Consider the following 27767-nt stretch of genomic DNA (forward strand, 5'->3'; position numbering starts at 1 on the left):
AAAAAAAAAAAAAAAAAAAAAAAAAAAAAAAAAAAAAAAAGATGAGGAGGGATGGAGGAGGAGAAAGATGGAGGGATGGAGGGTGAGGAGGGGGGATGGCAGAGAAGGATGGATGGAGGAGGAGGAGGAGTGGGGATGAAGAGCTATGAGGATGAGAAGGAGGGATGCAGGATGAGAAGGAGAAATGGAGGATAAGGAGGAGGGATGGGGATAAAGATGAGCCATGGGGATGCGGATGAAGGATGAAAGATTGGGAGGAGGGATGAAAGATTAGGAGGAGGGATGGAGGATGAGGAGGAGGAATGGGGATAAGGATGAGGGATGAAGGATGAGAATGAGGGATGGAGATAAGGAAGGATGCAGGATAAAAAGGAATGTGGATACAAATGAGGGATGGAGGAGGAGAAGAAGGAATGGAAGATGAGGAAGAGGAATGGGAATGAAGATGAGCTATAGGGATGAGAAGGAGTAATGCAGGATGAGAAAAAGAAATGGAGGTGAGGAGGAAGGGATAAAATGAGCTATGGGGATGTGGTTGAAGGATGAAAGATTAGGAGTAGGAATGGAGGATGAGGAGGAGAAATGGGGAAAAGGATGAGGGTTGGGGATAAAGTTGAGGGATGGAGAACATGGATGAGCTATGTGGATAAGAATGAGGGATAGAGGATGAGGAGGAAGGATGGAGATGAGAGGGAGGAAAGGGGGATGAGGATGTCCTATGGGGATGAGTATGAGGCATGGAGGATGGAGGGCAGCAGGATTAGGACTAAGAATGGGGATGAGGGATTAAGGATGAGTGGGAGGGATGGAGGATGAGAAGGAGGAATGGAGGGTGATGAGGAGGGATGGGGATAAGAATGAGAGATGGAGGATGAGAATAAGTGATGAAGATGAGGAAGAAGGCTGGAGGGTGAGGAGGAGGGGTGGGGTTAAGAATGAGCTGTGGAGATGAAGATGAAAAATGGAGGATGAGTAGGAGAGACAGAAGACGAGGAGAAGGGATGAGGATGAGGGATGAAAGATAAGGAAGAAAGATGGGGGATGAGGAAGAGGGAGGGAAGATGAGGATGAGCTATGGGGATGCAGAGGAGGGATAAGAGATGAGCGGGAGGACCCTCCCCTGGAGAGCTGGTATTATTGGGACAAGTCAGCTTTGGTCTGAACAAGAGGAGGAGGACTGAGGCCATAAAGAGGTGGTTTACACGGACAAAAGCAGGTGCAGTGCTGTAATTCAGAGGCTCAGCCTCCAGGCTGCTGACTCACACTGTCCAGCATTTATTAGCTTCAGTGCATACAATTCAGCACATCTATTTCCAAAGTATAGCAGATAAAGTATAGAGGAGCAATGTAATGGAAATACACACATGAAAGTGGCTTTTAGCAAATGTGAAGCTCTTGTTACCTGCAGTGAATAAAATCTGGCACAGGGTTGTGTTGGCTAAAGGAGGCCGCATCAAGGTTCATGCAGATCTCGACGTTGTCACCTGCCATGATTCGCACTGCAGCCTTGTTCTCATCCTCAAAAATCTGCCGTTGTAAGGAGGCGCACAGAAGCAGCATGAAGTCATCTGGCAAGACAGAGGTGAGATCATGAAGCCACCTCATCCTCTTCCGATTTACATAATGCAACACACATTCATCACACAGCAACAGCCACTCCCCAGCTCCTAAGTGAGTTGTTTCCAAAGTTCATAGTAAAATTCATCCTGGAGTCCAATGTCGGGGCCAAGTCACACCTTCTCCACCTCGCAGGGCATAGAGTGACCACAGACACTCCAAGAGCTCACATGAGGAGTCTCTGGATTTTGTTTGCACATTGATGAGAGAAAGTTTTGGGTGGTACTTACTAGTCTTCGTGAGTCTCTTAGAGCGCAGTGCTTATTTACATTTACCTCCCACCAGTTTTAAGGAGGTCACTTAAGCAATTTCCCCATCTTTATCTTTTTACTTGTGGCAGATGCAGATATTCATTTTTCTTTATCTTTTTCTTTTTTTTTTTTGAGACGGAGTGTCGCCCAGGCTGGAGTGCAGTGGCTCGATCTCAGCTCACTGCAAGCTCCACCTCCTGGGTTCACGCCATTCTCCTGCCTCAGCCTCGCATGTAGCTGGGATTACAGGTGCCCGCCACCACGCTTAGCTAATGTTTTGTATTTTTAGTAGAGACAGGGTTTCACTGTGTTAGCCAGGATGGTCTTGATCTCCTGACTTCATGATCCACCCGCCTCGGCCTCCCAAAGTGCTGGGATTACAGGCATGAGCCACTGCACCCGGCCTCATTTTTCTTTATCCTTTCCATCCCCCTTTCCATTTGCAACCAAAGATTCTCCCCAGAGCATAAGCCACACTACAGGCGTGGTGAGAGCAGGTGGAGGTGGTGGACCAGTGCCAGACAGTACGGAGCAGCCTGAGACAGCTGTCTTCCCAGCAACTGCCACAAAGGGCCTCAGGCCAAGCCTGTCTGACAGCCGGCACACAAGCTGCTTCCTTGCTTTTTAAATTAAACCTCAACTTGTTTAGGCAGGGCAGTCATTTGCATTTTCTGTAGCACCCAGTACTCTGGTCTTGGGGGAGCTGCTCTGACCTTTGGATCACCAGCTGCCCTGGGAAGGCCTTGGGGCTGCAGCCCAATTCTAGAGCAACTGAAATCTGGGAAGCATCTCCTAGCATCTGCTGCCCCATGTTCAGGGTTGATTTATCTGCACTGGGAGCAGAAACCACAAAGTCAGTAAACACAAAACACAAAGCCTTCCTCTCTGGCCTGTCTTTTGAAAGGTGGCTGCGTAGGTGTGTGTGTGTGTGTGTGTGTGTGTGTGTGTGTTTTGGGGGAAGTGAAATTATGCAAGGGAATATGGTATTTCAAACACTGATTTATTAATTTCACAAGTGTAATAGGGTGAGTAGAAGCCATTAATGACCTGTGATCTTAATGCATAAGACAAGCCTTTACATGATTATGAAGTCTAGTGGAAGACAAAAGGCACTAATGCATAGCACGGAAGAATGATTAGCAGTGACCCCGGATACCAGCACTCCGTGGCCCTGCAGTGGAAACACTTACAGACAAGAAACACGGGGTTGGGCCGCACAATGAAATCGGGGAAGTACAGCCACTTTATGATGTTGTCATTGAAGCTGGCACCCTTGAATCTCCACGGGTAATCTGCAGGGAGGGAAGTGGCGAACAGCACAATCAATACTCTTCTTCACCACGCTTCTCCCAGCCGTCCACTCGGTAATGGCTTCTTCTAAAAGTAGATGGCTCCAGGGAGGGGCAGGCTCACCTCGGCAAGGAGCAGGTGGGATGCCGATGCAGATGAAATACTGGAAGGTGATGATGCATGCCAGGAAGCAGCAGTACTTGGGCCAGATCTCCGCGATGGCTTTCCTTCTGCGTCTATATAAGACAGCGATCAGCCAGCAGGCATGGATCATGGCATAGAAATCCATTCGCTGGCCAATCACGTTAACTGACATTAGGAAACAGGTCTGTGTAAAGATGAAAAGAGGCACAAAAAAAATAAATATATCAGACTTATGGGAAAGGGGACTGGTGATAGGTATCAGGTCTGTGTAGATGGTGGAGACCCACATCCCTCAGGGCCAGTCTGTCTGCACAGATTCACCAGTGCTTGCTCTTTTGAGTGTCTCAGGTGAAGACAGAAATACTGTACAGATTACTCCCAAGGGACAAACTGACTAAGTAGCTCTTATAATAACCACTTCAGACAATAAAGCGAACAGCAATTTTGATCTCCTCATGAAACATCACCATTCCTACTTCATTCTATGAAGGCACAGGCACTATCACAACCATTTTAGGTTAAAACAGTTCATTTTGGCTGCAGCTTATGGTTTCAGAATGCACAAAGAGAAGATTAGTATTTATTTATTATTAATTAATTAATTAATTTGAGATGGAATCTTGCTCTGTCACCCAGGCTAGAGTGCACTGGTGCAATCTTGGCTTACTGCAACCTCTGCCTCCCAGGTTCAGACAATTCTCCTGCCTCAGCCTCCCAAATACCTGGGATTACAGGCGTGCACCACCGTGCATGGATAATTTTTGTATTTTTAGTAGAGATGGGGTTCCACCATGTTGGCCAGGCTGGTCTTGAACTCCTGACCTCAGAAGCTCCGCCCACCTTGGCCTTCCAAAGTGCTGGGATTACAGGCGTGAGCCACCGCGCCCAGCCAGAAGATTAATACTTTATTCTTAATAAGAAACCTGTTAACATGGCAACTGATGGCCATGCATTTACATTGCTCTGGAGATCCAGAGAGGCCAAGGCACTGCTGTGGAGGGGGGTGTTCAGCACCTAGTCTTGGAAAACTTTCAGTCAAGCCAGTTAACCATCAGTACAAATACTCTCTGTTCTTCTCAAGGAGACAGCTATCATGCCTGGAGATGTATCACAAGTTTCCAGTGGCCAATTGGCCAGAAGCAGTTCTTTGAATTTTCATGGAAAAGAAAAATAAAACATGTCAGCAAGGAAACTCACCTCCAGACCGAATTTGTAGAAGAAGTAATTTATGAAATATTTGGCACAACTAATAAGTCCATCATCTAGATGTAGTCTTGTAATGTCATGAAAGATAGTTTTAGACACAGGGGCCGTCAGGTTGTTTCGACCTCGATAGTATTCCTGATGGCGGTAAATGGTGACTTCAAAGGCCAGGATAGCCAGCATCAGGAGGTTATTCTACAAAGCAAGGAAACACAACTGTGTCAGCCAGATGCTGTACGATTTGGTAATTTCAAGCAATTCCCATATTCTTCACAACTACAAGGACAATGTTTTATAAAAGCTCACCTCTCTTAAACAGTTTTGAGCTCAATATTCATTTTCTCTGTCTTATTTATTGTGGCATTATCTCTATTAGAAAATCAGGCTAATTTCCAAAGTAATAGGATCTAGAATCTCCAGACATAAGATGCTGCTGCTCATTCCTATTTCTCAAAACTACACATCTCACACCAAGGAAGCAATTTCCAGTTATCCAAGGCGGGCGGTTCAGCCTTGTTTGTGACTAGAAGTGCAAAAACAGTACAGAGACATTCTGGAAAACGCACCCAGCTGGAAGAACAGGAAGCTGCTTAGGGGGAAACTTTTGAACACCCCTGAAATCTTGCTACAGAGAGCAATAGATTGAGAAGCATGCTGACAACAGTAAAATAATAATAGTGATGATATAATGATTATTCAAGATAATGAAAACAGTTAACATTTATGGAACCATGGGTTCCAGACACGATTCAATCACCCTTTTCAAATACCAATTTGCTTTATCCTCATAACAGCTATTTACAGTGGCTACTAGTACAAAAGATGTCTACCACGTGATGAAAAATCTAGAAGCTACACAAAGAAAATGGGATGCTTAATACATTTAAAAATCCCAGGTGCTGAGTGTAGAGGCTGTACCGTTAAATGCATTGCCAGTGTAACATGATTAGGACTGCTCAGATAATCCACAAAAATAAAATGTGAAAAATCTGAAGCATGTTGTTTTCATTATGTTCGTATGGCTGTTTGTAATCAAGTTCCCTTTTATAAATATATGCTTTATTACTTCTAGATGTAATAGATTCTCTTTATTAAAAACTATAGAGAAACAGAATTTACACAGCAAAAATGTCTTGTAAGGCTATATCCGCTTCTCAGAAATAATCACTATTGAGCATTTGGTATACTTTACTCAATATTTTTCTTCATGTCTAGAAGAGATCATACTATGCACAGTGTTTTGAAATTTGCTTTTTAAAAAACTTAATATATTTTAAACATGCTTCAATTCTAATGCACCCACTGACCTTAATCTTGTAATGGTCTTAAAACAATTGTATAATGTTCCAATGAATGTATTTGTCACATTTTATTCAAGCAATCTCAGACCGTTTGGTCATTTTCTCTTTAACGTGCCATAATACTGATTTTAACACTTAGAGTTTGTTGCAAAGGTGATGCCAAATCCCACATGAGAATATGTGGTTACTATCAAATGTGATGTTGAGCGTCTCGGGGAAGAATCCTGAACTATTATATAACGGTGTGGAGGCCCAAACTAAGCACGACAAGCCGTTACCCTTAGGTAGACGAGCAGAGGCGAAGACTTCCGCAGGCCGACCCACTCTGTAGGATCGACAGGAGCACTGTAGAGCAGAGACTTGTTCAACTCATTAAGGGGGATGTTTGTTTGATTTTCATTTGGCTAAAAAGAAGAGAAAATGGAGTAAAAAAATAGCTTCACAGATTAGGAGAGCTCGGGTTATTTAGTCTTCAGCTTTGAGCAAACGGACAGTGGTGGGATGGGAGGGGCAGGCCCATCTCGGGGGAGACCTCAGTATGAGAGGAGGCTTAACACAGGGCCAGAGCACAACCAGGGAGAGGTGACTTACAAGCCCGGCCAGGCCAGGCCAAATGTGCTTGGGGATGGCGGTTCCCCAAGCATCTGCCTTGCTTTGCTAAAGGGCAGTCAGGAATACTCCCCTATCACCGAGGCTCACCAAGGAACAGTTAACAGAGAAGTTCTCAGGCTTAATGGTTTGGAGCTGGTACAACATTTTGCAGACGATGATCACACACGTCCAGACCGTGCAGACACTTGAAGCCAGACGGCGCAGCTTGGCATACGGCAGAGCAAAAGCCCAAGAAATCAAAAATACATAGTTGAACAGAGACACCTGAAAACATACAACCAGAAATGGGGACAAAAATACATAACATGGCATAACAAACAGGACATCCACAAAACAGGATGACTTGATTTACTCAGTTCAGCAAAAGTGGACTGGATTCCTAGCACGCGCACGGAATTGCCCTAGGTGCTGGGGCACTAAAGTAGGTGAGTTATGGTCTCACCCCTCGGGGACATTATGTCTTGTATGGCAGGTGATGTCACTATCATGTAGCACTGGCTAAGCTATCGATGTGGGCAGGCTCCTGTGAGAGCATCCAGAAGGGTCCTTGGTCCAATGTGGAGGTCAGGAAGCATTTTCAAGAAGAAACAGTGCCTGAACTGAGCCAGGCCAAGAAAGATGAGAGGTAGATTCTTTAGGTAAAGGAGGCATTGGTCGAAGGCAGGAAAGCATGAGCTAGTATGGTGGGGACAGGCGACAACAAACACTGGAAAGTTCAGAGTTGAAAGTGTGAAGTGCAGCAGGAGGTGAGGCTGGAGGTGCAGCTATAGCCAAGTTCTGACGGATCCTTCTTACACCATGCTATGGCAGGAGCCCAGTCTTCAGAAAACGGAGAGCTGTGGAGGGGTATTACACTGGGAATTTGGAGGTAAGATTTGCTTCCCATTGAGATCAATGTAACTGACGAACGGAGGGTGCACTGTGGGGATTGGATGTGAGGTTAGGTGACCCACTCACATGCTGCTGCAATAGCCCAGGGAAGATGGGGAGGAGGCGCGGGTTCAAGATGGGAGGCAAAATTAGCTGGACTCGACGACTGATTGGCTTGGTGGGCCGGTGGGTAGGAGAGAAGGTTCAAGGAGTGACTCCCAGGTTTCCACTTGAGAGCCTGAGTGGATAACAGTACCATGACTGACACAGCAGTGCTGACAGGGAAGCTGGTCAGAGCGGCAAGTTTGTGAGCTCAGCTTGAACTGTTGACTTTGGACTGCATGCGAGTTCATTGATCAGGCCAGATGTTCTCACATTTCTAGCAATTCTGTAGTATAGTTAATAGTTCATCAGACAATTCTGTAGTATAGTTAATAGTTCATCGGACAGTATAGAAGGACCATCATCTTCTTCAGGCATGGGAAATGCTCATTTATTCGGAATATTGTGAAAGTAATATTCTAGAAATGTTTAATATTATCAGGTAGAAATAACAGCATGCTCTCATTTGATACAACTAAACATGTACCAAGCATTGTGGGCTAAGCCTTGTGGGCTATAAGAGACATAGTTACCTACTTGGCTTATAAAATTATAAAAGAAGAGGCCGGGTGTGGTGGCTCATGCCTGTAATCCCAGCACTTCGGGAGGCCGAGGTGGGTGGATCACGAGGTCAGGAGTTCAAGACCAGCCTGGCCAAGATGGTGAAACCCCATCTCTACTAAAAATACAAAAAATTAGCTGGACTCGGTGGCAGGCGCCTGTAATCCCAGCTACTTGGGAGGCTGAGGCAGGAGAATCACTTGAACTCAGAGGGCAGAGGTTGCAGTGAGCCAAGATCGTGCTACTGCACTCCCCACCCTGGGTGACAGGTGAGAGACTACGTCTCTCAAAAAAAAAAAAAAAAAAAAAAAAAAAAAAAAAAAAGTTAAAAAAACTATAAAAGAAGAAAATGTGGAGACTGCATGACAGCATTTAATTCTGCTATTTGTTACCTGTTATTCTTCTACTCAACTATTTGTCACTGTCCAATGCAAGGAACCTCTCTGAAAATTAAGTGCTGAAATATTAGGGTAGGAGGAGATGCCTTATAGAATTAACTGAAGATGAAAGAAACACTGTACATGGAAAGGCCCTGTAAACCATAACTCACTCATAAACATAATCAAAGTTACCCGTTAACAAAACAGATAGATTAGCGAACTGACTTCCTCTTTAGCCATCAGCAAGTGTCTCGTCAATTTGGATATTAAAAAGCAAACCCTATTAAAGATGCTGTGAAATTAACTCTGTTATGTCTGTTACTATGTATCTAAAGCCTTTAGTATAAAGACAGCACAATTTATTCAGAACTTTCAATTTTCTGAGTGATGGGAAAAGAGAAGTAAAGATAGTAACTTTCATTAAGTCTTAACCAGGTTCAAGGTGACACATCCTTTGAGGATTCCCTGCCCGCAGGAGGCATGTGGGAGGGACAAATGGAGGCACCAAGGTACTTGGTGACAGCATAAGGGGACTGAGACCTGAAGAATAAATAGCAGTTAGACAGGCAAAAGAAAAAGCAGGTCCAAGGCCCTTCCAGACTTGGGAGAGCATGGGCTCCCCATCCTTGGAGAAGCAAGTGATTCATGGTGAGAGAAGTGTCATCTGAAACCTGTCAGAGGACTGTAAAACCCACCTGGCGTCCTAGACTGTCCAGGGATGGCAAAGGTGAAGTGGTCTGGGCTGGATCATGGGGGTCTTATACTACGTTATCGTGAGGATGAGAGGCAGCTGCTGCAAGGTTTCAGTAGAGGGCTCTCATGATCACATCTACCCTGTGGGAAGACTATTCTGGCTGCATTGTGGAATACGTGTTGGAAAGAGAAAAGACTGGGAAAAGCTGGGAATCTGTAAGAGCAATCAAAAGGGGAGTGGAGGCAGAGGGAGTGAGTAGGTCACCTGAAAGTGCTTTGGGGCCACTCAAGAAGTGGGGTCAGGCCCAGCTGTCCCGTGGACACAGGGGCCTGGAGTTCAAAGAGAGCAGTGAGTTGACACAGATTTTAGGACTCGCAGCAGGTGAAGGGCAACTGAACCAGTCCTGTGCTTGTGAGCTAGTGAGCTCACCCATGACAGTCCAGAACAGAAACAGGCTGTGGACAGAACCTGAGGAACATGCTGAGGAGGCTGGTGGGAAGGGCAGGAGGAGCCCAGGAACGAGACAGGAAGGGTCTGACGAAGCTGTGGGGAAGGGCCGGGAAGGTGAGCTGATGTTCAAAACAAAGAGGGAGAGCTTCAATGACAAGGAAAGGATCCCGAGTCCTCAGCATCCTAGAGAAGTCAAATTAGAGGACTAAAGAGCCTCTGTGAGGCGAATATTTTTATTGTATCATTTTACGAATAGAAACACTGGGGCTCAGTGAAGTATGATACTTCATTCCATACAAATAGCAAGCCCAGTGCAAACCTCAGTGCGCCATGCCCTCTCACAGTTCTGTCATCTAAAGAGATCATGATCTCATCATTTCCCTGATGGTAAGAATCTCATGGAAGGGAAGAAGAAAGGAGGAGGAAGAAGAGGAGGAAGAGGAGGAGGAGGAAGAGGAGGAGGAGGAGGGGGAGGAAGAAGGATAAGGAAGAAGAAGAGGAGGGAGAAAAGGGGAGAGAGAAGGGGAAGCAGAAAAGAGGAGGGGGAAGGGGAAGAGAATTAGCAGAAAGAGGAGGAGGAGGAGGACGATGACTATGACAAATACCTGGGCTACAACCGACACCTGATGAATTAGAATTTTAGGGAAAGAGACACTGGTCCACATACATAACAAGTGTCCAGGTGATTCTTACTATCAAGGATTTTGAGAAACAGTTTTATGCCATAATGCTTTCCCAACAAAGCACTGTACACGGGTTGTCATCCTATCTGAATATAACCTTGTGGGGCATGAGGGCCCTGCCTCGAGGGAAGGGGCCTCTGAGAACCCAAGCCTCCTGGTCCCTGCACTTACCCATCCCTGGCTTCCCTCCCCCAAAGGACCTGGGCTGCAACTATCACCTCCAGGCTGCAACCACTTGCAAGAGATACTCCTCCCTGTGCAGCCAGTGCTCACTGTGGACACCTCTAGCACAGCAGTTATTATCACTTTTAGTTTTATTTGGCAGCCATTCCCATCCCATTCCCATCAGGCTGTGAGCTCAGACAAGTGTGTCTTTCAAGCTACTGCACCAGCACCTAGCACCATGTACACATTCACTTTATTGTGAGTTCTTTTTTTTTTTTGAGACGGAGTCTTGCTCTGTTGCCCAGGCTGGAGTGCAGTGGCGTGATCTCCGCTCACTGCAAGCTCACGCCATTCTCCTGCCTCAGCCTCCCCAGTAGCTGGGACTATAGGCGTCCGCCACCACACCTGGCTAAATTTTTGTATTTTTAGTAGAGACGGGCTTTCATTGTGTTAGCCAGGATGGTCTCGATCTCCTGACCTTGTGATCAGCCTGTCTTGGCCTCCCAAAGTGCCGGGATTACAGGCCTGAGCCACCACACCTGGCCTATTGTGAGTTCTTAATAAAGGCTCAATGAATGCTTAGTGAGAGCGAAAATATAACAATGACGAAACCTCAACTGACAAGAAGGAGAAACCTCAGGTTTGCAAAGTCCTTTTATTATCTTCTTTCCTTCCTTCCTTCCTTCCTTCATGGAGCTTCTCCAACTGGCCAGGCCCCCGGGGAAGAGCTGAGGTGCTAACAGAAAGTGTGGCCTCTTCCTCAAGATTCACCTGACCTCACAGAGCTGTCCAACAGCCTTTGGAATTAGAAAGTAGCTGTGTATTTCAAAAGGAGAAGAAAATGTTGTATGTATTTTATATATATATAATATATATATTTAAATCTAGATTATTCCAAAGCAGTGTCACTCCTGAATAAGATGTTGATGTAAAATAAATGTTTCACTAACCATTTCTTTTCCAGCAGCTTCTTCTTTTCCAGATGCTTCATGATGATAACTTTGAAAAGGTTTAATATTTGCAGGAGAGATGAACCCAAAAGTTGTGAAAACAAGCACCCTTACTGAGGCCTTGGGTAAGGATGTCTTGAACCCAAAGCTGCCACAGCTCCTGAAGAGCTTTCTTTGTGGAGAGGGGCTGCGTCCTGCCTGTCCCCCGCCCAGTGCCAAGATGATGGGGCAGGTGGAGATGCAGGAAGGAGAATGTCCTCTGTGCACAGCCTGAGTGAGGAGCTAATCACTCGGAGCCCGATGCGTGCACCTGGAGCTTGGGCACAGAGCTTGGGCACTGGTACCCGTGGGGCCTGAGAGATGAAGAGCTCTGGCTACAGGGTGCAGAGTCTCTCTGTTGGGCTCCCATGTGTGCAGGCAGAGCAGGGCCTGTGTGAGGGCAGCTCTTGGGCCTGATGGGAAGGCACAGAGCACCCAGAGCTGCTCCGAGGCTGCAGGGAAGGCTGTCTGGAAGGGCAGCAGGACTCCACAGAGGAGTCCAGGAGGAGAAGGAGCTGGGCAACCAGGGGCTGGGTACCGGTGCCGGCCAAGAGTGCCAGTGGGATGCCCCACCGAGGAGCCTCCAGGAGGGCAAGGGCAGGTTTACCCGCCAGCTGCCAGCCCAGAGCATGAAGCCTCATGGGATGGCACAGGCCAAGTCACAACATCCCCATCCAGGGGGCCTTGCCCTAAGCCTGTGAGTCTGAGCTCCAGCCCAGGAAAGAATGAAACAAAAGAAGGACTAAAGAGCCTCTGTGAGGTGGATTTTTTTTTTTTTTAAATAAAAAACTTCCTTACAGAAGTTAGGAAGGAAGGAGGTGTGGGGGAGAAAGAAAAGATCAGCTAGGAAAGGGGAGCTTCTACCTGCGGAGGGACCCGAGTCTCGATGATTCTCCGTGACTCCACAATTTTAACTACTGAAGTGAGATTTTGCTCACTTAAGTCACTGTAGGATTTTGTATTTCTTAGGAATGATCAGAAAGTGCGCTGAGTTCAGGGACACGGAGGAAAGTTTCCCTATAGGATGCATTTTAAAGGGACAATGAAGGTCTGAAGAGAAGTCTTTTGATTGCATGTCACCAAATTGATCGCTCAGTGTGCCAATTACATTAGACAGAGCCAGCGATGCACACACTGTCAAGAACCCAGAGACCAAAGCTTCAGGGCCAGAAACCCCCATGCAAGTGAGGTGACATCACGTACAACACGAGTGGCCGAAACAATCTTACGGCAACGGGATTTGGCAGATGCTAGCAGCAGAAGGAGCAGGATTTCTATGCCTCATGTGTCTCTCACTTGTTTTAAAATTAAAGGTGAGAGAGATGAAATTAGGAATGAAAATTCTGAAAGTCTGCACAATGTGTCAATCACAGAGAAGGGAGTGGTGATACTCTATGGAAGGCTGTTTTCCTAAGAGTGTAACACGGTAACTAGATATTTTGTTTACTTGATGGTCTGTTAACAAGGTTATGTCTGGGGACTCATTAAGGATAATGAAAAAAGTTGTCTGCCTTTTGTTTAGGATCTATAAGAAATTGCATCCTTTAACCCTTTTCTGATGGATAGATTGTACAACAGGATGGATTTATGACAGCAGATTCTCTGTCTGACTCCCATGAATTTCCTGTTCCCCCTAATGCCCACTCCCATCATTACACTGTCTGAACACGCCTTCACACCCCACAGCACAGCTTCTCATGAATCAGAAGGCATCTGTACCTCAGATTGGATTTCTTCAGAAACGGTCTTTGTGCATTTTTTGTCAAATGCCTTCTCTTGTTCTTTTCTATTTCTCTTTAATACCCTAACCCTCAAATTTTTATCTGAACTGTTCACTTCACCTCTACAGTTAAAATGCTTAAACTTTTGCTCTCAATGAATACAAATATTAGGATAGATTTGGGCTCCATTTAATGTATATGCCTCATGACTTAAGAATGCAGCCACTGCCCTAATATCCAGAATCTACAAAGAACTCAAACTTACAAGAAAATAAACCAAACAACCCCATCAAAAAGGGGGCAAAGGATATGAACAGACACTTCTCAAAAGAAGACATTTATGCAGCCAACAGACACATGAAAAAATGCTCATCATCACTGGCCATCAGAGAAATGCAAATCAAAACCACAATGAGATACTATTTCACACCAGTTAGAATGGTGATCATTAAAAAGTCAGGAAACAACAGGTGCTGGAGAGGATGTGGAGAAATAGGAACACTTTTACACTGTTTGTGGGACTGTAAACTAGTTCAACCATTGTGGAAAACAGTGTGGTGATTCCTCAAAGATCTAGAATTAGAAATACCATTTCACCCAGTCATCTCATTACTGGGTATATACCCAAAGGATTATAAATCATGCTGCTATGGAGACACATGCACACGTATGTTTATTGCGGCACTATTTACAATAGCAAAAGCTCAGAACCAATCCAAATGTCCATCAATGATAGACTGGATTAAGAAAATGTGGCACATATACACCATGGAACATTATGCAGCCATAAAAAAGGATGAGTTCATGTCCTTTGTAGGGACATGGATGAAGCTGGAAACCATCATTCTCAGCAAACTATCTCAAGGACAAAAAACCAAACACCGCATGTTCTCACTCATAGGTGGGAATTGAACAATGAGAACACTTGGACACAGGAAGGGGAACATCACACACTGGGGCCTGTTGTGGGGTGGGGAAACGGGGGAGCGATAGCATTAGGAGATATATCTAATGTAAATGACGAGTTAATGGGTGCAGCACACCAACATGGCGCACGTATACATATGTAACAAACCTGCACGTTGTGCATGTGTACCCTAGAACTTAAAGTATAATAATAATAAAAAAATACTTAAAGGAATAAAAGTAACTGTTTCAAAAATAATTAAAATCCTAAAAAAAAAAAAAAAAAAAAAGAATGGAGTCGCTGCCATTTCCCCCACAAATCTCTCACAGAGAGGGGCTTCTGTTTTCTTTCCCACTTGGCAATGATCCCCTGCCCATTTCAGACGGTTTGTATGAACTGGGGCAGAAGTTCTAGTTTAGACTATAGAGCTCAAATTAAGGTTCATCTCTTAGCTACCTATTTGTGAAACGTTTTAGGTTTGTAGTGTTGTAGCTGTGACATTTTACTGTTATATATGTAACTTTTTAAAGATTATAGGCAGTACTTCCTTGATTAATTTTTAGAGGGCAAAGACTTCTTGAATTGTAACCAACTCAGAAATAGTCCAGGCATACAGAAGTATGCAAATGCTATTTGTTGAATAAAAGGAAAGAAGGCTAATTTCTCTGCAGTGAACATTAAATAATCTGTTGGCTGGATGATGACTCTCTTCTTTACAATCAAGGAAACAGAAGTGCAGTACAGGTGCATGGCTGAAGACTTTGTGTTCTGTCTCAAGAAATCCAATAGTAAACAAGGTGAACTCTACTAAAGATTTTATTAGATTTTGGAAACTGAGCTTTCTCCTTGGTAACGTAAACTGGAATGCTCCTGTTTTCCTTGGAGAATTTAGGGAGATAGATTCCCATAGGCAGGGGCAGAAGGGCAGCCTGCTCTCACACACTTCCCTAAGGACTAGATGAAAATAAGTAGCGTTTGTAATATGACCAAGCCAATGAGAAACTCAGCCATGAGCCTCTTTCCTTTTTCTCAGTGCTCCTGACCCTCGGATTTCTGTAAGTGTAAGTACTTATCTTGGAGTCTTGATACCCTAATGTAATGGGGATTACATTAAAAAAATCATGGACAGCTGGAAAAGGAAAATGATGACCTACTGTGCTTCTATTCAGCCTGATGATAGGACAAATGTTCACTTGCCTCTTTCACGGAAACCCAGATAATGTAAGAGGAAACGATTTTGATGATGTGCAACTCCAAAATCCACCACATGAACACCTGCAGCTTGTGGAAATACTCCAGGAATTTTAAGAACAGCACAGTGAGGCGGTCAATCACCAGGTGCCATTTGTTCCTTAAATCTGCAAAACAGGAAGTACAGACAAGAGCGTAACATTTTTAAAACATTATCATTTAAAGCATATCTTGTCACTTTCAGGTTGGAATGAGAGGCTGCAAAATAATGATGGTGGATGAATTCTAAGAAAACCAAAATCTGGAATAAGGATGATATAAGAATCCCAAGTCATGATGACACAGATATCATAAATTGAGAGTTGGAGGGACAATGTGGCTTTTGTCTACCTTTTGATTAGTGTAAAGAAGGATTTTGACATTTCCTTCCTTCCTTCCTTCCTTCCTTTTCTCTCTGTCTCTCTCCCTCCTTTCTTTCTCTGACAGAGTCTTGCACTGTAGCTCAGGCTGGAGTGCAGTGGCATGATCAACATTATTTACTTTTCTTTCTTTCTTCCTTTTTTTTCCTTCCTTCCTTCCTTCCTTCCTTCCTTCCTTCCTTCCTTCCTTCCTTCCTTCCTTCCTTCCTTCCTTCCTCTCTCTCTTNTCCTTCCTTCCTTCCTTCCTTCCTTCCTTCCTTCCTTCCTTCCTTCCCTCCCTCCTTCCCTCCTTCCTTCCTTCCTTCCTTCCCTTGTCCCTCCCTCCCTCCCTCCCTCCCTTCCTTTTTCTGACAGAGTCTTGCTCTGTAGCCCAGGCTGGAGTGCAGTGGCACAATCTCAGCTCACTGCAGCCTCTGCCTTTTGGGTTCAAACGATTCTCCTTGAGTAGGTGGGACTACAGGCACATACCACCATGCCCAGCTAATTTTTGTATTTTCAGTAGGAAAAAGGTCTCATCATGTTGGCCAGACTGGTCTTGAACTCTTGGCCTCAAATGATCTGCCAGCTTCAGCCTCCCAAAGTGCTGGGAGTACAGGCGTGAGCCCCCATGCCCAGCCCCTTTGATGTTATTTACTCTTAAGACCAAACTATAATTTCCTAATATTCTAGGAATATTAAATAATCTTAACTCCTTCTAAAGGACATCTTTCTTGCCACAACAGCACTTTTATAAGTGGCCTGTCTCCTTTGACAAGGCTTAACTGGTGAGTGGTAAAGTTCTCCGGTTTCCATGAAAAACTGAACCAGTCAGAGCCCTGCATGGGCAGGAAGAGCTTTTGCTCCTTGTCAGAATCAGAAGTGAACTCTAAGCATCAGAATGACTCAGCCCATGGTTTTCTGAAACATGGTCAGATTCATTCAAATAATAATTTTTAATCAAATTACTTATTTTATTATTTCTACCTTATGCTAACAAAGGAGTCATGCTTCTATCAAGAAGGACTGTGCCAGCTCACTTTATTGACTGAAAGTCACAACAGGACTGTTCTGTAATATCAGCCTGTCTTGTTTGTAAACAAAAGCTCACAAGTCTATCTTGGCAGATTACAAGTCCTAAGTATCTCTTTAAGTAGCTTCTTTAACTGGCTTGGGTAGATGCAACAGTTACTGTACCTGGTTCTGAAAGCTAAGTAAGGTTCTAGTTATTGTGAAATATGCTTACAGTAGTTCTCCTTTATCCATGGCTATGCTTTCCAAGATTTCAGTTACCTGCAGTCAACCACAGTCCAAAAAAATTAAATGGAAAATTCCAGAAATGATTCAGAAGTGTTAAGTTACATACTGTTCTGAGTAGAAGGATGAAATCTCATGCTGTCCCACTCTGTCCTTCCCCTTGGAATGTGAATCCCTTTGTCCAGCAGGGCCATGCTGTCTACACTCCCTGCCCAGTGGTCAGTCACTTAGTAGCTGTCTCAGTTGCAGTAGCTGTCTTATTAGTAGCTGTCTCACTGCATTAGTAGCTGTCTCACTGCAGTATTGCAGTGCTGTGTTCAAGTCACTCTTACTTTACTTTCTAATGGCTCCAAGTGAAAGAGTAGTGATGCTGGCAATTTGAATATGCCAGAGAGCAGCCACAAAATGCTTCCTTTAAGTTAATGGTAACAGTTCTCAATTTTATTAATAAGGAAAGAAAAAAATGTACACCGAGGTTGCTAAGATCTAAGGTAAGAGCAACTCTTCTATCTGTGTAATTGTAAAGAAGGAAAAAGAAATTCACACACAGTGTACACAGGGTTCAGTGATATCTGAGGTTTTAGCATCTACTGGGAGTCTTAGAACATGTCCCCCAAGGCTAAGGCAGGACTACTGTATTTAGAGAGTGACTCAGATGGTAGTCAATAAAAAGGTGTAGGTAATAAATGAGCATGATTTAGACGCGTAGCTGCCACGTACATGAGGGATTGAGAGAAAAGGGGCTGTGCAATTTTGGGCAGGACCTATTAGTAAAGCTCAAAATCCATCTTGAAGTAATAAAATCCTAGACTTAGGTACTTGGCCTCACAGACCTGGGGTCTCCGCTTCACACTGAGGAATTCACAATGATCAGATATGGAAAGAACGTTTCTGGTCCTCTCCTCTGTGTTCTGAGATGAGAGGGGAAAGAAGACCAAGTTTAAGGGGCATAAACCTTTGGAAGGAGTCCTCCTGCTACTTTTTTATTTTCTAATTTTGTTAAGGACAGTTGACCAGCAAAGACAAGTGCAGCATCTTAAGGTGATAGCCCCAGAACCTCACCCCAGAGATGATGCTCTCTGGGTTGTCCCAGACTTCCTGGAAACGGCTATGTAGACTTTATATTCTCTGTCAGATAACATTTCCTGATCACTGAGGCTGCTCAATGTTCATCATGCCCTATTAAAACACTATTTCAAGTTTAGGAAGGGAAGTAGAAAGAGCCCAAAGAATAAAGAGTGAAACCCCTAAAACAGCAATATTGACAAAAACATCTCTAGGAGTTTGCTTGAAATTATAATTATCCAACTGCTGACTTTGTCCTCCAGTGTCCATGTCCTTAGGCATCAAATCAGAGCTAGAAATACATTCTTAATTATCAGTTTCCTGGAAAAGAATGGTTTCTTGAGAATGCATTTGTAAAGGCGATGTCTACAGCCTTTGGAGATTCTGCACAGCCAGGCTGTACCTGCATCTGGTAGAAACAGAGAGGCTCTGACTGAGCACGTGGTCAACACCATGCCCCACCAGTGTCTGGCCAGGAGTGCTACTTGTGGGTCAGTCACTGAGAACCAGCCATCTGGTCTTTTCTCAGTCAGAATTAAAAGGAAATTGGAGCAATTGGAACAGTAATATTAAAACTATAGCAACCAAACAAAAACCACTCCAATTTTTATGTCATAGACTGGGTCAAATATGTATTCTTTTGGAGCAAGTCAATGTTTCCTTCACTCAGTCTGGCAGCCAGCATTCTCTGAGCGGCTGTTTACCTGATGTTTCTTCCTCCTCCTCGGATTCCTCCTCTTCCTCTCCGTCCTCCTCTGACTCCTCGCTGTCTTTCCCAAGATCACCCTTTTGGGCTTTTTCAGAGTAGCCCTCGGGCTTCTCCTCCCCAGGCTCAGCCAACTTCCTCACCTCCGGCTTCTCCAGCTTGGCGGTCAGGTGCATCATGGTGAGGTCCGGGAGGCTTCCTTCCGGGTGGGCCAGTCTGTTGGCAGAGAGCAGCTGAGTCAGAAGAGGAAAGGGTGTTGGGAGACATTTGAGTGAGGGGCAAGTAAAAGGAGGATAAACACGAATGAAATCAGTGCATGTACAAAGACCTCACAAGGTGGGGTGTTAGCGTTTTGTCACTTTCTTGTTGGTTTGTTTGTTTTAAGTTCTTTCTAAAAACAAACTGTAAACTCGGTTAGGTTTTGTTAGCTTTTCTAATTCAGGTTCTAGTGATTAGTTGGTAATGAAAGCTATCGACACCTAAACTTGACATTTTTCCCGGAGGAGAAAATGGTCAGAGTTTAGGGTGTAGAAGCATGAAATGGCATCATGTAGAGCAAGCATTTCATGGCTTCACAGGGGGACTTACTCATTTTGGTGGATTGGTAATTTTTTCTTGATGCTGCTCAAAGTAATTGAAATAGAAAGGAAAAAAAGGAGATGAGAACAGAAGAATTATAAGGAATGTCAGAGATCACATATCATGCTACATATCATCCACGATTGCATTCCTGTATGCCCGCTGCAGTAACGCCCTAGTGCCAAATGCATTCCAGCGTGGCATCAATAGCGTGCTTTGCTTTGAACCCTAGGCTTGGCAACTGATCCGAGAGTGGACAGGATTGCAGGTTTGTAAAGGAGAGAGCATACTGAGACCGCTGAGGCAATTATATCATGCTTTTTTAGTAACGCAACAGACCATCTTGCAAGAATCAAGTAATTTACATATTTGTAAGTTTTTAAACATTTCTTAAAGAACGTGTGCTTTTAGTCAACCTTTGTGCAGACGAATCCCACTCTGCCAGCTAAGGCATATGCCATGGAAGCTAAATGTTTTCAGGAGTGACACGTCTGCATCATGTCCCCACGTGAGAGTTACTGATGCGAACTGTTGATTGGCAGCGTGGGAAGACTGTGTGAGATCCTGAACCAGAGAAAGAATGCAGGGAGAGGGAGCTTCCGGTGAGCGCACTCAGCAGCCGGGGATGCTACAGTTTATTTCTTAGTGGACCATAACAAGTCCCTTCCTTCTCCTACATTTTTTAAGAGCATACCTTTTTATTCATACTCAAATTAACGTTTTAAAGAATTTGTGGGCAATAAAGTCTACATAAAGAAAAAGCCTAGTAGACATACTGATAGTCTTCTCTATTTATCACAGTTAATCCAGAAATGTTTAGCAGGGTTCTAACAAGATGGACAATAAATAATATTATTCTATCTGGATAATTGTAGGCTCTGAGTAAACGATTTAACTTTGTGAAAGTTAATTAATTTTCTACCAAATGAGGCTTGGTTAGATAAAATGCAGGTTTACTTTCAACTTATTGATTTGATATTTGTAAACATGCCTATCATTTTGGTTAATGGTTGCAAGGAATCCACACTGTCCCTACACTTTTACATTATCATTCAAACAATTCCCTTGCACAGGATGTCCAGCAGGTAAATGACAGTATGCCAGAAACAGATTGTTAATTTAACGGAGACAGAGAATCTGAGGAGAGTTCTACATTGGTGGAAGGAGTTACACTGACATACTGCTTCCTTATTTTCCTAAGCTAGTCAATTCATCCTCTCGACTTTGGAGAAGTTAGCTAGTCTTAAAATTGCAACCCATCTCCTCTACACCAGTGCCACACACCAAATTGCAGGGAACACATTTGCTGTTCCTGCTTTGTCAGGACTCTCCATGTGAAATGTTATTAAATGTGGAAGTGATCGGCTGCTGCACAGTCGTCAGTATGTATTTGTTCTCTTCAGGGATGCATTTTATACATGAAAAGATACCTTTATTAAGACAAGGACTTTGGTGGTTTCAGTGTGGAGGTGTGACCACCTCAGAGTGAATCTTAAAGGTCTGCATTGACACTGCTGCAACCTCATATGACAAGAAAAATACGTTCTAACAATTACTGCTATTAACAGAGTGAAACTCAAAGAGGGGATGCTGTTTCCACAGCTGCTACTACAGCTACACAGCAGATGTCCTCAAGCAACGATGCCCCCAAACTGCCAGGCTGCAAGCAGGGCGCATTGAGGAGAGATCGTTCAGTGAAAGAATCAGAGGAAGACACTGGAGTAAGCCTTCTGGAAGCAGGTCCACAAGGCTGATTTCTAGAAACTTGGAATGGGACAAGATGCAGCTGGGGACAAATGAGAAGGGAATTCTGCATCTAACACAGGTCGTTCCCTCTGACCTTAGAGGCACAAACCCCAGACCCTCTCTGGCGCAGTTTAACCTCATGAGCTTGTGATGGACGACAAAGAAAAAAAGAAATTACGTATCAGGCTGTCATTTACTAGTCTAGGAGTTTATTAGCTATCTTGAGAAATTTCAGAGAATTGTACCTTGTATTATAAAAAACTGTGTGCATAAAACATAGATAAAAAATATTTTAAAAATGAATAAAGCGTACTGTTTCAAAAAGACACGTGTGAATCCTTTTACTTTTCTCTCTCTCTTTTTCTCATTTTTATCATAACATTGATCTTAGAGGACATAGAGAAGAATGTTAAAAGACTTGGGTTCAAGTCTTCACCAGAAAACTAACTAGCTAGGTGAGATGGCAAAGCTATGTAACCTATTCTTCTTTATGATTATTAATTTATTTTTTATTATACTTTAAGTTCTAGGGTACATGTGCACAACGTGCAGGTTTGTTACATATGTATACATGTGCCATGTTGGTGTGCTGCATCTATTAACTCGTCATTTACATTAGGTATATCTCCTAATGCAATTCCTCCCCCCTCCCCACACCCCATGAGAGGCCCCAGTGTATGATGTTCCCCTTCCTGTGTCCAAGTGATCTCATTGTATGTAACCTATCTTTAAGTCTCAGTTAGCTGAAATAATAATGCCTATTTATAGGAGGTTGTAAAAATTAAGGTGGTTTCTGTTAAGCATTTAACACAGTGGTTAATTACACAGGAAACATTTTAAAGTAAGGAGCCATCTTCTAATGGTAGATTTTAATATATTACGGTTTGATAATCTGCATCATAAACTCATTCTAAAGAAAAAGCAGAATTAGAAACGTGCTTTTGTAAGAGCCTACACAATGATGGATGATAGGGAAAGTATTAAACTTAGACTATAATTCTGTCATCAGCACCTTCTTTAACAGAACTCAGCTATTTTATAGAAGGCCATTCAGAAGATAATAAAAAGGGCAAACATTTCTTCGTGGGGAATCTGTTTCCCAGTGGTCTCAGGGTTCTGTTTACTGGGCTTTCTCTGTGTGATCTCAACTACTGCATCCCCTGAGGAATGGGGCTCCGGCACAGGTGATTCTGCACAAATGCAAGCTTCCGAGGCAGACCCAGCTGTGGTTGCTAGAAGCAACAGCTGTGTGGACTCTCTGGGAAAGCCTGTGTATTTTAATTCAGCTTTTTTTCCCTTCCTAGCAAATAAAAAGAAAATGGATCTTGATTTTCCAAAACCAAAATTTAAAAACCCACTCTAGTAAAAATACTCCCGGAAACTTCAGGCTAAGGAACTTATAAGACTTGTAATTCTTTACTGAACATCAGGTGCAAATTACCTAATGGTCATATGAAGGATTTTGACTTTGGGACTCCAAATAATAAGTGTGATGATGAACAGGATTCTCGGAGAAGCCCCCTCCTCCGCTGCCTTCAGTCAGGCTGCTTTGGGATGTCTTCATAGGAAGTGCATTTCTTCCCGTGGGGTTCTCTTTCATATTACTGGTAACTGTGTCTCCTTGCCCTTATTCGGGCTTGAGCTCTAACCTTCTCACCGACCATTAAACAAAATGGCTCTCTCCTTTCATGTTCTAACAAAGCAGATGACAAGTATCTGTTTGTGTCTTCACTCACTCTTTACACTTCCACAGCTTTGTGCAGCTCCCAAGGTGTGTGTTTCTCCATTTGTGACTCTGTCATTTTATTCTAAGTATGGGTTCTGGGGCCTTTCCCCTTGAAGACAGAATTCAGTCCTGCTCGACTCATCACCCTTACAAAATGCAGTACTGTGCTTGGGGTACACTGTTATTCACTGAATCTTGGGTGAAGAAATTTTATGCACTGGAGTTACATCCTTATTTGAAACAGAAGACACAAATTACGTGACAGGGACGCTCAAGGAGGGTCAATTCTGTACAAGGACCTGACTTTGAAAAGCTACATAGTAAACTACTTTCCATTAAAGAAAATGGAAATTCTAGCATTGTAAAATCTCCTTAGTCTCAGCATCGTTTGTTTTTATGATTCTAATTTGGAATATGCGGTAATGTAAACTGCACTGACACTGTTATCATTAGACTGTTAGCAGAAAGGTGACTTGCACCTGTGCAGTGTTTAATACAAATAACATTTAAAGTCAAATAATGTTTAAGATATATTATTATCTAGATCTCAAAGCACTTTTAGAAGATTGTATTCACATAGAAGCATTTGATTTGTGAATTTAATATTACATCTTATTTTTTATTTATTTATTTATTTTGAGACGGAGTCTTGCTCTCTTGCCCAGGCTAGATTGCTGCATTGGCGTGATCTCGGCTCACTGCAGACTCAGCCTCCCGGGTTCAAGCAATTCTCCTGCCTCAGCCTCCCGAGTAGCTGGGATTACAGGTGCCCACCACCATACCCGGCTAATTTTTGTATTTTTTAGTAGAGACAGGGTTTCACCATCTTGGCCAGGCAGGTCTTGAACTCCTGACCTCATGATCCACCTGCCTCAGCCTCCCAAAGTGCTGGGATTACAGGCATGAGCCACTGTGTCTGGCCTGAATGTTACATCTTAATTATGTGTGTTAGTAAAATGTACACTGTTTACTAGGTCAGTTGCAACTTAACCACAATTATCCACATTTTAAAAATGTTATCAAAGTGACCTACTGTCCTCAACACACTACCCTACCTTACAACTTGTAAAGTCATGTCTAAATTTTAATCATCTCTTAAGTTGAATTGTAGGTGTGCTCCCTTTTTCAGCCCAGAACTAACATTTATAAACATTTTATTCTCCTTATAAAACAGCATTGAACATAAAGAAATAAATTATGCTAGAAAGCAAGCTTATACACTTCATTAAAGGATTCACTCTGTCATTCTAATGGTAATCAGCCCCATTCAACACTGCATACAGCATTTCAGAAGCACATGTTATAAAATGAGAGACAGGCTTGTTTGATAACATTTCCTTTCAGGCACAGCTCTGGCTACTCTTTTTTTTTTTTTTCCCCGAGATGGAGTCTCAATCTGTCGCCCAGGCTGGAGTGCAGTGGTGCCATCTCTGCTTACTGCAAGCTCCACCTCCTGGGTTCATGCCATTCTCCTGCTTCAGCCTCCCAGGTAGCTGGGACTACAGGTGCCGCCACCACGCCCGGCTAATTGTTTGCATATTTAGTACAGATGGGGTTTCACCGTGTTAGCCAGGATGGTCTCGATCTCCTGACCTTGAGATCTGCCCGCCTCGGCCTCCCAAACTGCTGGGATTACAGGTGTGAGCCACCGCGCCTGGCCTCTGGCTGCTCTTAACATGTTAATATTCACACAAAAACATGAGATTTCACTGGAAAGAAGGTAAAGATGGAATATTGCAAGTTTTTAGTCATTTGGGGTGACTTTGAACTTCGATACTTCTAAGAAGTCCTGAGAGAACTAGCTGGCCTCGTGGCTTGGGGTAAGGGGCATAAGCTCCCATTCATGATACAAGTCTGGTCCTTTGGGATCAAAAGTCATACCAGTTGCTGCCAAGGGAGCCCATCAAACCAACTCTTGCCCTCTTATGGGTCTCAGCCTTCTCTTTACAAAGCAAATGTTAAATGCTTTATAAGGAAACACAGAGAAAAAGAGAGTGAGGAGTTCCTTATGTTTGGAGAGATGGAATTTACAGTATTGCTCAGGATTTCTAGCTAGAGTCTGTTTCTTACTTCTCTACCTATCAGTTGAAAAACCTGATGTTGATGTTTCTCTCTCAGGTTGTCAAAAACCAGCCCCCAAGAAACCTGACAGGCCTCGTTCATTCTTCCTCCCTCAGCAATCCACACAGTGACTCTCTGCTTTTCATACTTTGTTAGAAATTCTGCCTCTTAGGGTTTGTGATTTGGTTGTCTGCCTGAGGATTTTACCTATAAGAAAAGCGAATGGGGTAGAAAACCAACAAATCTTTTGAAGAATTATTTTGTTAATTGGATTTATTGCAAGACATATTTCTCTAGATAATAAAGCTAGATATAAATTACTAGCCTTATTACTAATGGCATGCAGTTACAAGAGTGAATACTTGAATTCATCTACTTAGTAAAGTAAAATAGTTTAGTAAGTTAGTTCCCAAAGGATAACTCTGGAGGATAACCCATCGTACAACATTTATCCAAACTTGCTTTTTATTTTGCATGGACATTATATGTGTTTTATCTCCCCAGCTAGGTGATATGCATTTTAAGGAAAGTCCATGTCTCAGTGCCATCTTGGTGCCTTTTGTGCTGTGCAAACATATGAAATCTGGTGATGTAAAATATCCCTCTTCAATAATATGTTGATCTTTCAAGTAGAGATATATTTGAAGAAAGTGATGTTTTTAAAACCATATATTGTGACTACTTTCATTTCATTTAGGAACTGTCTATCAAATATCACTTCATGGGTAAGGCACTGGGGTCGGTGACATGGGGACATCTTGGTGAATCATAGAGGGAGTCCGGATCTGAGGAGGTGATGCCCCTACTCTAGCAAGGCAGATAAGACAAGCAGGCAGGAGATCAGACAGAGGACTGGAAGGCAGATGTCAGGATAGCATCAGTGACGGAGTGCTATGGGGGTTCAGAGGGAAGGTGGATTACTCTTAGCAGGAATGTTGGCATTTATGGGAGGGTTTGTGGAGGAGGTGGTTCTTGAGCTGAGCTCTCGGTTATGTGTTCAAGAGGGAGAGGTGTTCTCAGGCAAGCCTTGCACTAATTCCACCAAAGAACAGAATGAATGGGACATAAGTTCGAACCAAGGCCAAAGGCTGAGCACCAGCTGAAGACCCTCAACAGCCTCCACATCCACTTGGTGGCACCATTCGGTACAGACACCAAATGGTTTGGTTTGCAAAATACATCCATGAGCATACCTGAAGACCACTGTCCACTATCTGACAACACGATTTTTCATGTATAAAGCAGTTAAGAGTTTAACACAGCAAGAAACAGCTTTGAACAAAAATAAGAGAGAAAACATTGAAGTACCCACCTATTTATTATTAGATATACGCGACCATTGACTTTGGCATGGCTACGAGGTGGCAGACGGAAGCACAGGGATGCAACGAGGAGACAGGTTGGAGAGAGAGAGAGGAGATTGTTAGACAGAGACGAACGAAGTGGACTCCCTTAAGCTTCCTGGCATTAGGTGTAGCCACCCTCACAGGCTTCATGCCTTAAAGAAGAGTCTAGACAGCAAGATTCAGTAGCAACATTAAATCAGACAATGTTCAGGAAAAATGCTAGACGATAACAAGCCTCTCCCTTCTTCTCATCCCTCCCCATCTCACACACTTTATTACAAATGTGTAATGTTTAAATTTTTTCAGGTACTTCTTTTTTTTTTTGTTGTTGCAGAGTCTTGCTCTGTCACCCAGACTGGAGTGCAGTGATGTATCTTAGCTCACGGCAGCCTCTGCCTCCTGGGTTCAAGTGATTCTCCTGCCTCAGCCTCCCAAGTAGCTGGGATTGCAGATGTATGCCATCATACCTGGCTAATTTTTGTATTTTTAGTAGAGATGGGGTTTTACCATCTCTTGGCCTAGTTGGTCTCAAACTCCTGACTGCAAGTGATCCGCCTGCCTCAGCTTCCCAAATTGCTGGGATTACAGGCATGAGCCACAGTGCCTGGCCTCAAGGTACATTTTATGAAATAAAACATAATTTAAAACATTAATTTTTGCTGCTACTGCAGGAAAAAAAAAGGATCCTACTCAGTGGTCACATTCAACATGCTGTTTTCTAAGGTTTTTCTAAAACTATAGTTAAAAAAAAGTCATTTCATTTTTCTATGCATAATAATATTTTCTAAAACAAACCATGCACAAATTAAAGAGATATAAAAGTAATGAATATGGCCAGGTGTGCTGGCTCACTCCTGTAATCCCAGCACTTTGGGAAGTTGAGGCGGGCGGATCATGAGGTAAGGAGTTTGAGACCAGCCTGGCCAATATGGTGAAACCCCCGTCTCTACTAAAAATACAAAAATTAGCCAGGCATGGTGGTGCATGCCTACAGTCCCAGCTCCTCGGGAGCCTGAGGCAGAACAATCGCTTGAACCTGGGAGGCAGAGGTTGCCGTGAGCCGAGATCGTGCCACTGCACTCCAGCTTGGGCAACAGAGCGAGACTCTGTCTCAAATAAAAAAACAAAAGTAATAAATATTTAAATAGTCCTTTGTAAATCACTGCTAATTATATATTATATAATAAACATGTTATATGTTATAATTCTTATATTATGAATTTCTATAAATATATAGGTGAAATAATATTCCTGAGATTGCCTACTTAGAAATAATAATTTCTTCCTACATTATTATATTTTCATAAGGCTAACTTTGTAAATTCTGTAAGGCTAAACATAGTAAATTCTGCTTGATACATAAGTGACATGTGCCTGCATTACATCTGCATAAGCACATGCACACCAAAAAGTGATGAAATAGGAAAAGAAGAGCTGCATATTTCCAGAGACAACAGTGTGGAAATCAGCTTAATGAGCAAATCGGTTATTCCTCATCTGTGGGCCATTTCTTGTAAAGCATCCGTTTAGGACACGGGAGCACAGAAAGTAAAGCTCGACAGTCAATCCCAACTCTCAAAATATTCCTTTTTCTTCATCATTTTGATTTTAATGTAGCCACTGTATTAAGACTCCTGGGACAAAAAATACTGTGAGGTGAAAATTATGAGTAAGGAAAATACTCCCATGAGAAAGAGTTGCTAAAAAGATTGTATATATATATTTAAACTTTGAACATTATACATATTATATATT

At 43.2% G+C, this 27767-nt stretch overlaps 1 protein-coding gene across 2 annotated transcripts in view; it reads right to left on the reverse strand.

Annotated features, from left to right (window-relative positions):
• PIEZO2 (piezo type mechanosensitive ion channel component 2) overlaps positions 1 to 27767 on the reverse strand; it is a 462335-nt gene that overhangs the window by 81679 nt on the left and 352889 nt on the right. The window contains exons 18-27 of one of the 2 annotated variants that reach the window (XM_025365353.1): positions 25979 to 26020; positions 19143 to 19175; positions 18553 to 18770; positions 15138 to 15298; positions 6506 to 6682; positions 6085 to 6210; positions 4500 to 4700; positions 3282 to 3486; positions 3059 to 3160; positions 1403 to 1568 (exon numbers count right to left, since the gene is read on the reverse strand). In XM_025365353.1, coding sequence (XP_025221138.1) covers positions 1403 to 1568; positions 3059 to 3160; positions 3282 to 3486; positions 4500 to 4700; positions 6085 to 6210; positions 6506 to 6682; positions 15138 to 15298; positions 18553 to 18770; positions 19143 to 19175; positions 25979 to 26020 — 1431 coding nt within the window. The remainder of the gene's footprint in view (positions 1 to 1402; positions 1569 to 3058; positions 3161 to 3281; positions 3487 to 4499; positions 4701 to 6084; positions 6211 to 6505; positions 6683 to 15137; positions 15299 to 18552; positions 18771 to 19142; positions 19176 to 25978; positions 26021 to 27767) is intronic. The other variant, XM_025365354.1, reaches the window with a different exon arrangement.

Source organism: Theropithecus gelada, chromosome 18 (assembly GCF_003255815.1).
Source record: "Theropithecus gelada isolate Dixy chromosome 18, Tgel_1.0, whole genome shotgun sequence".
Taxonomy (NCBI): Eukaryota; Metazoa; Chordata; class Mammalia; order Primates; family Cercopithecidae; genus Theropithecus; species Theropithecus gelada.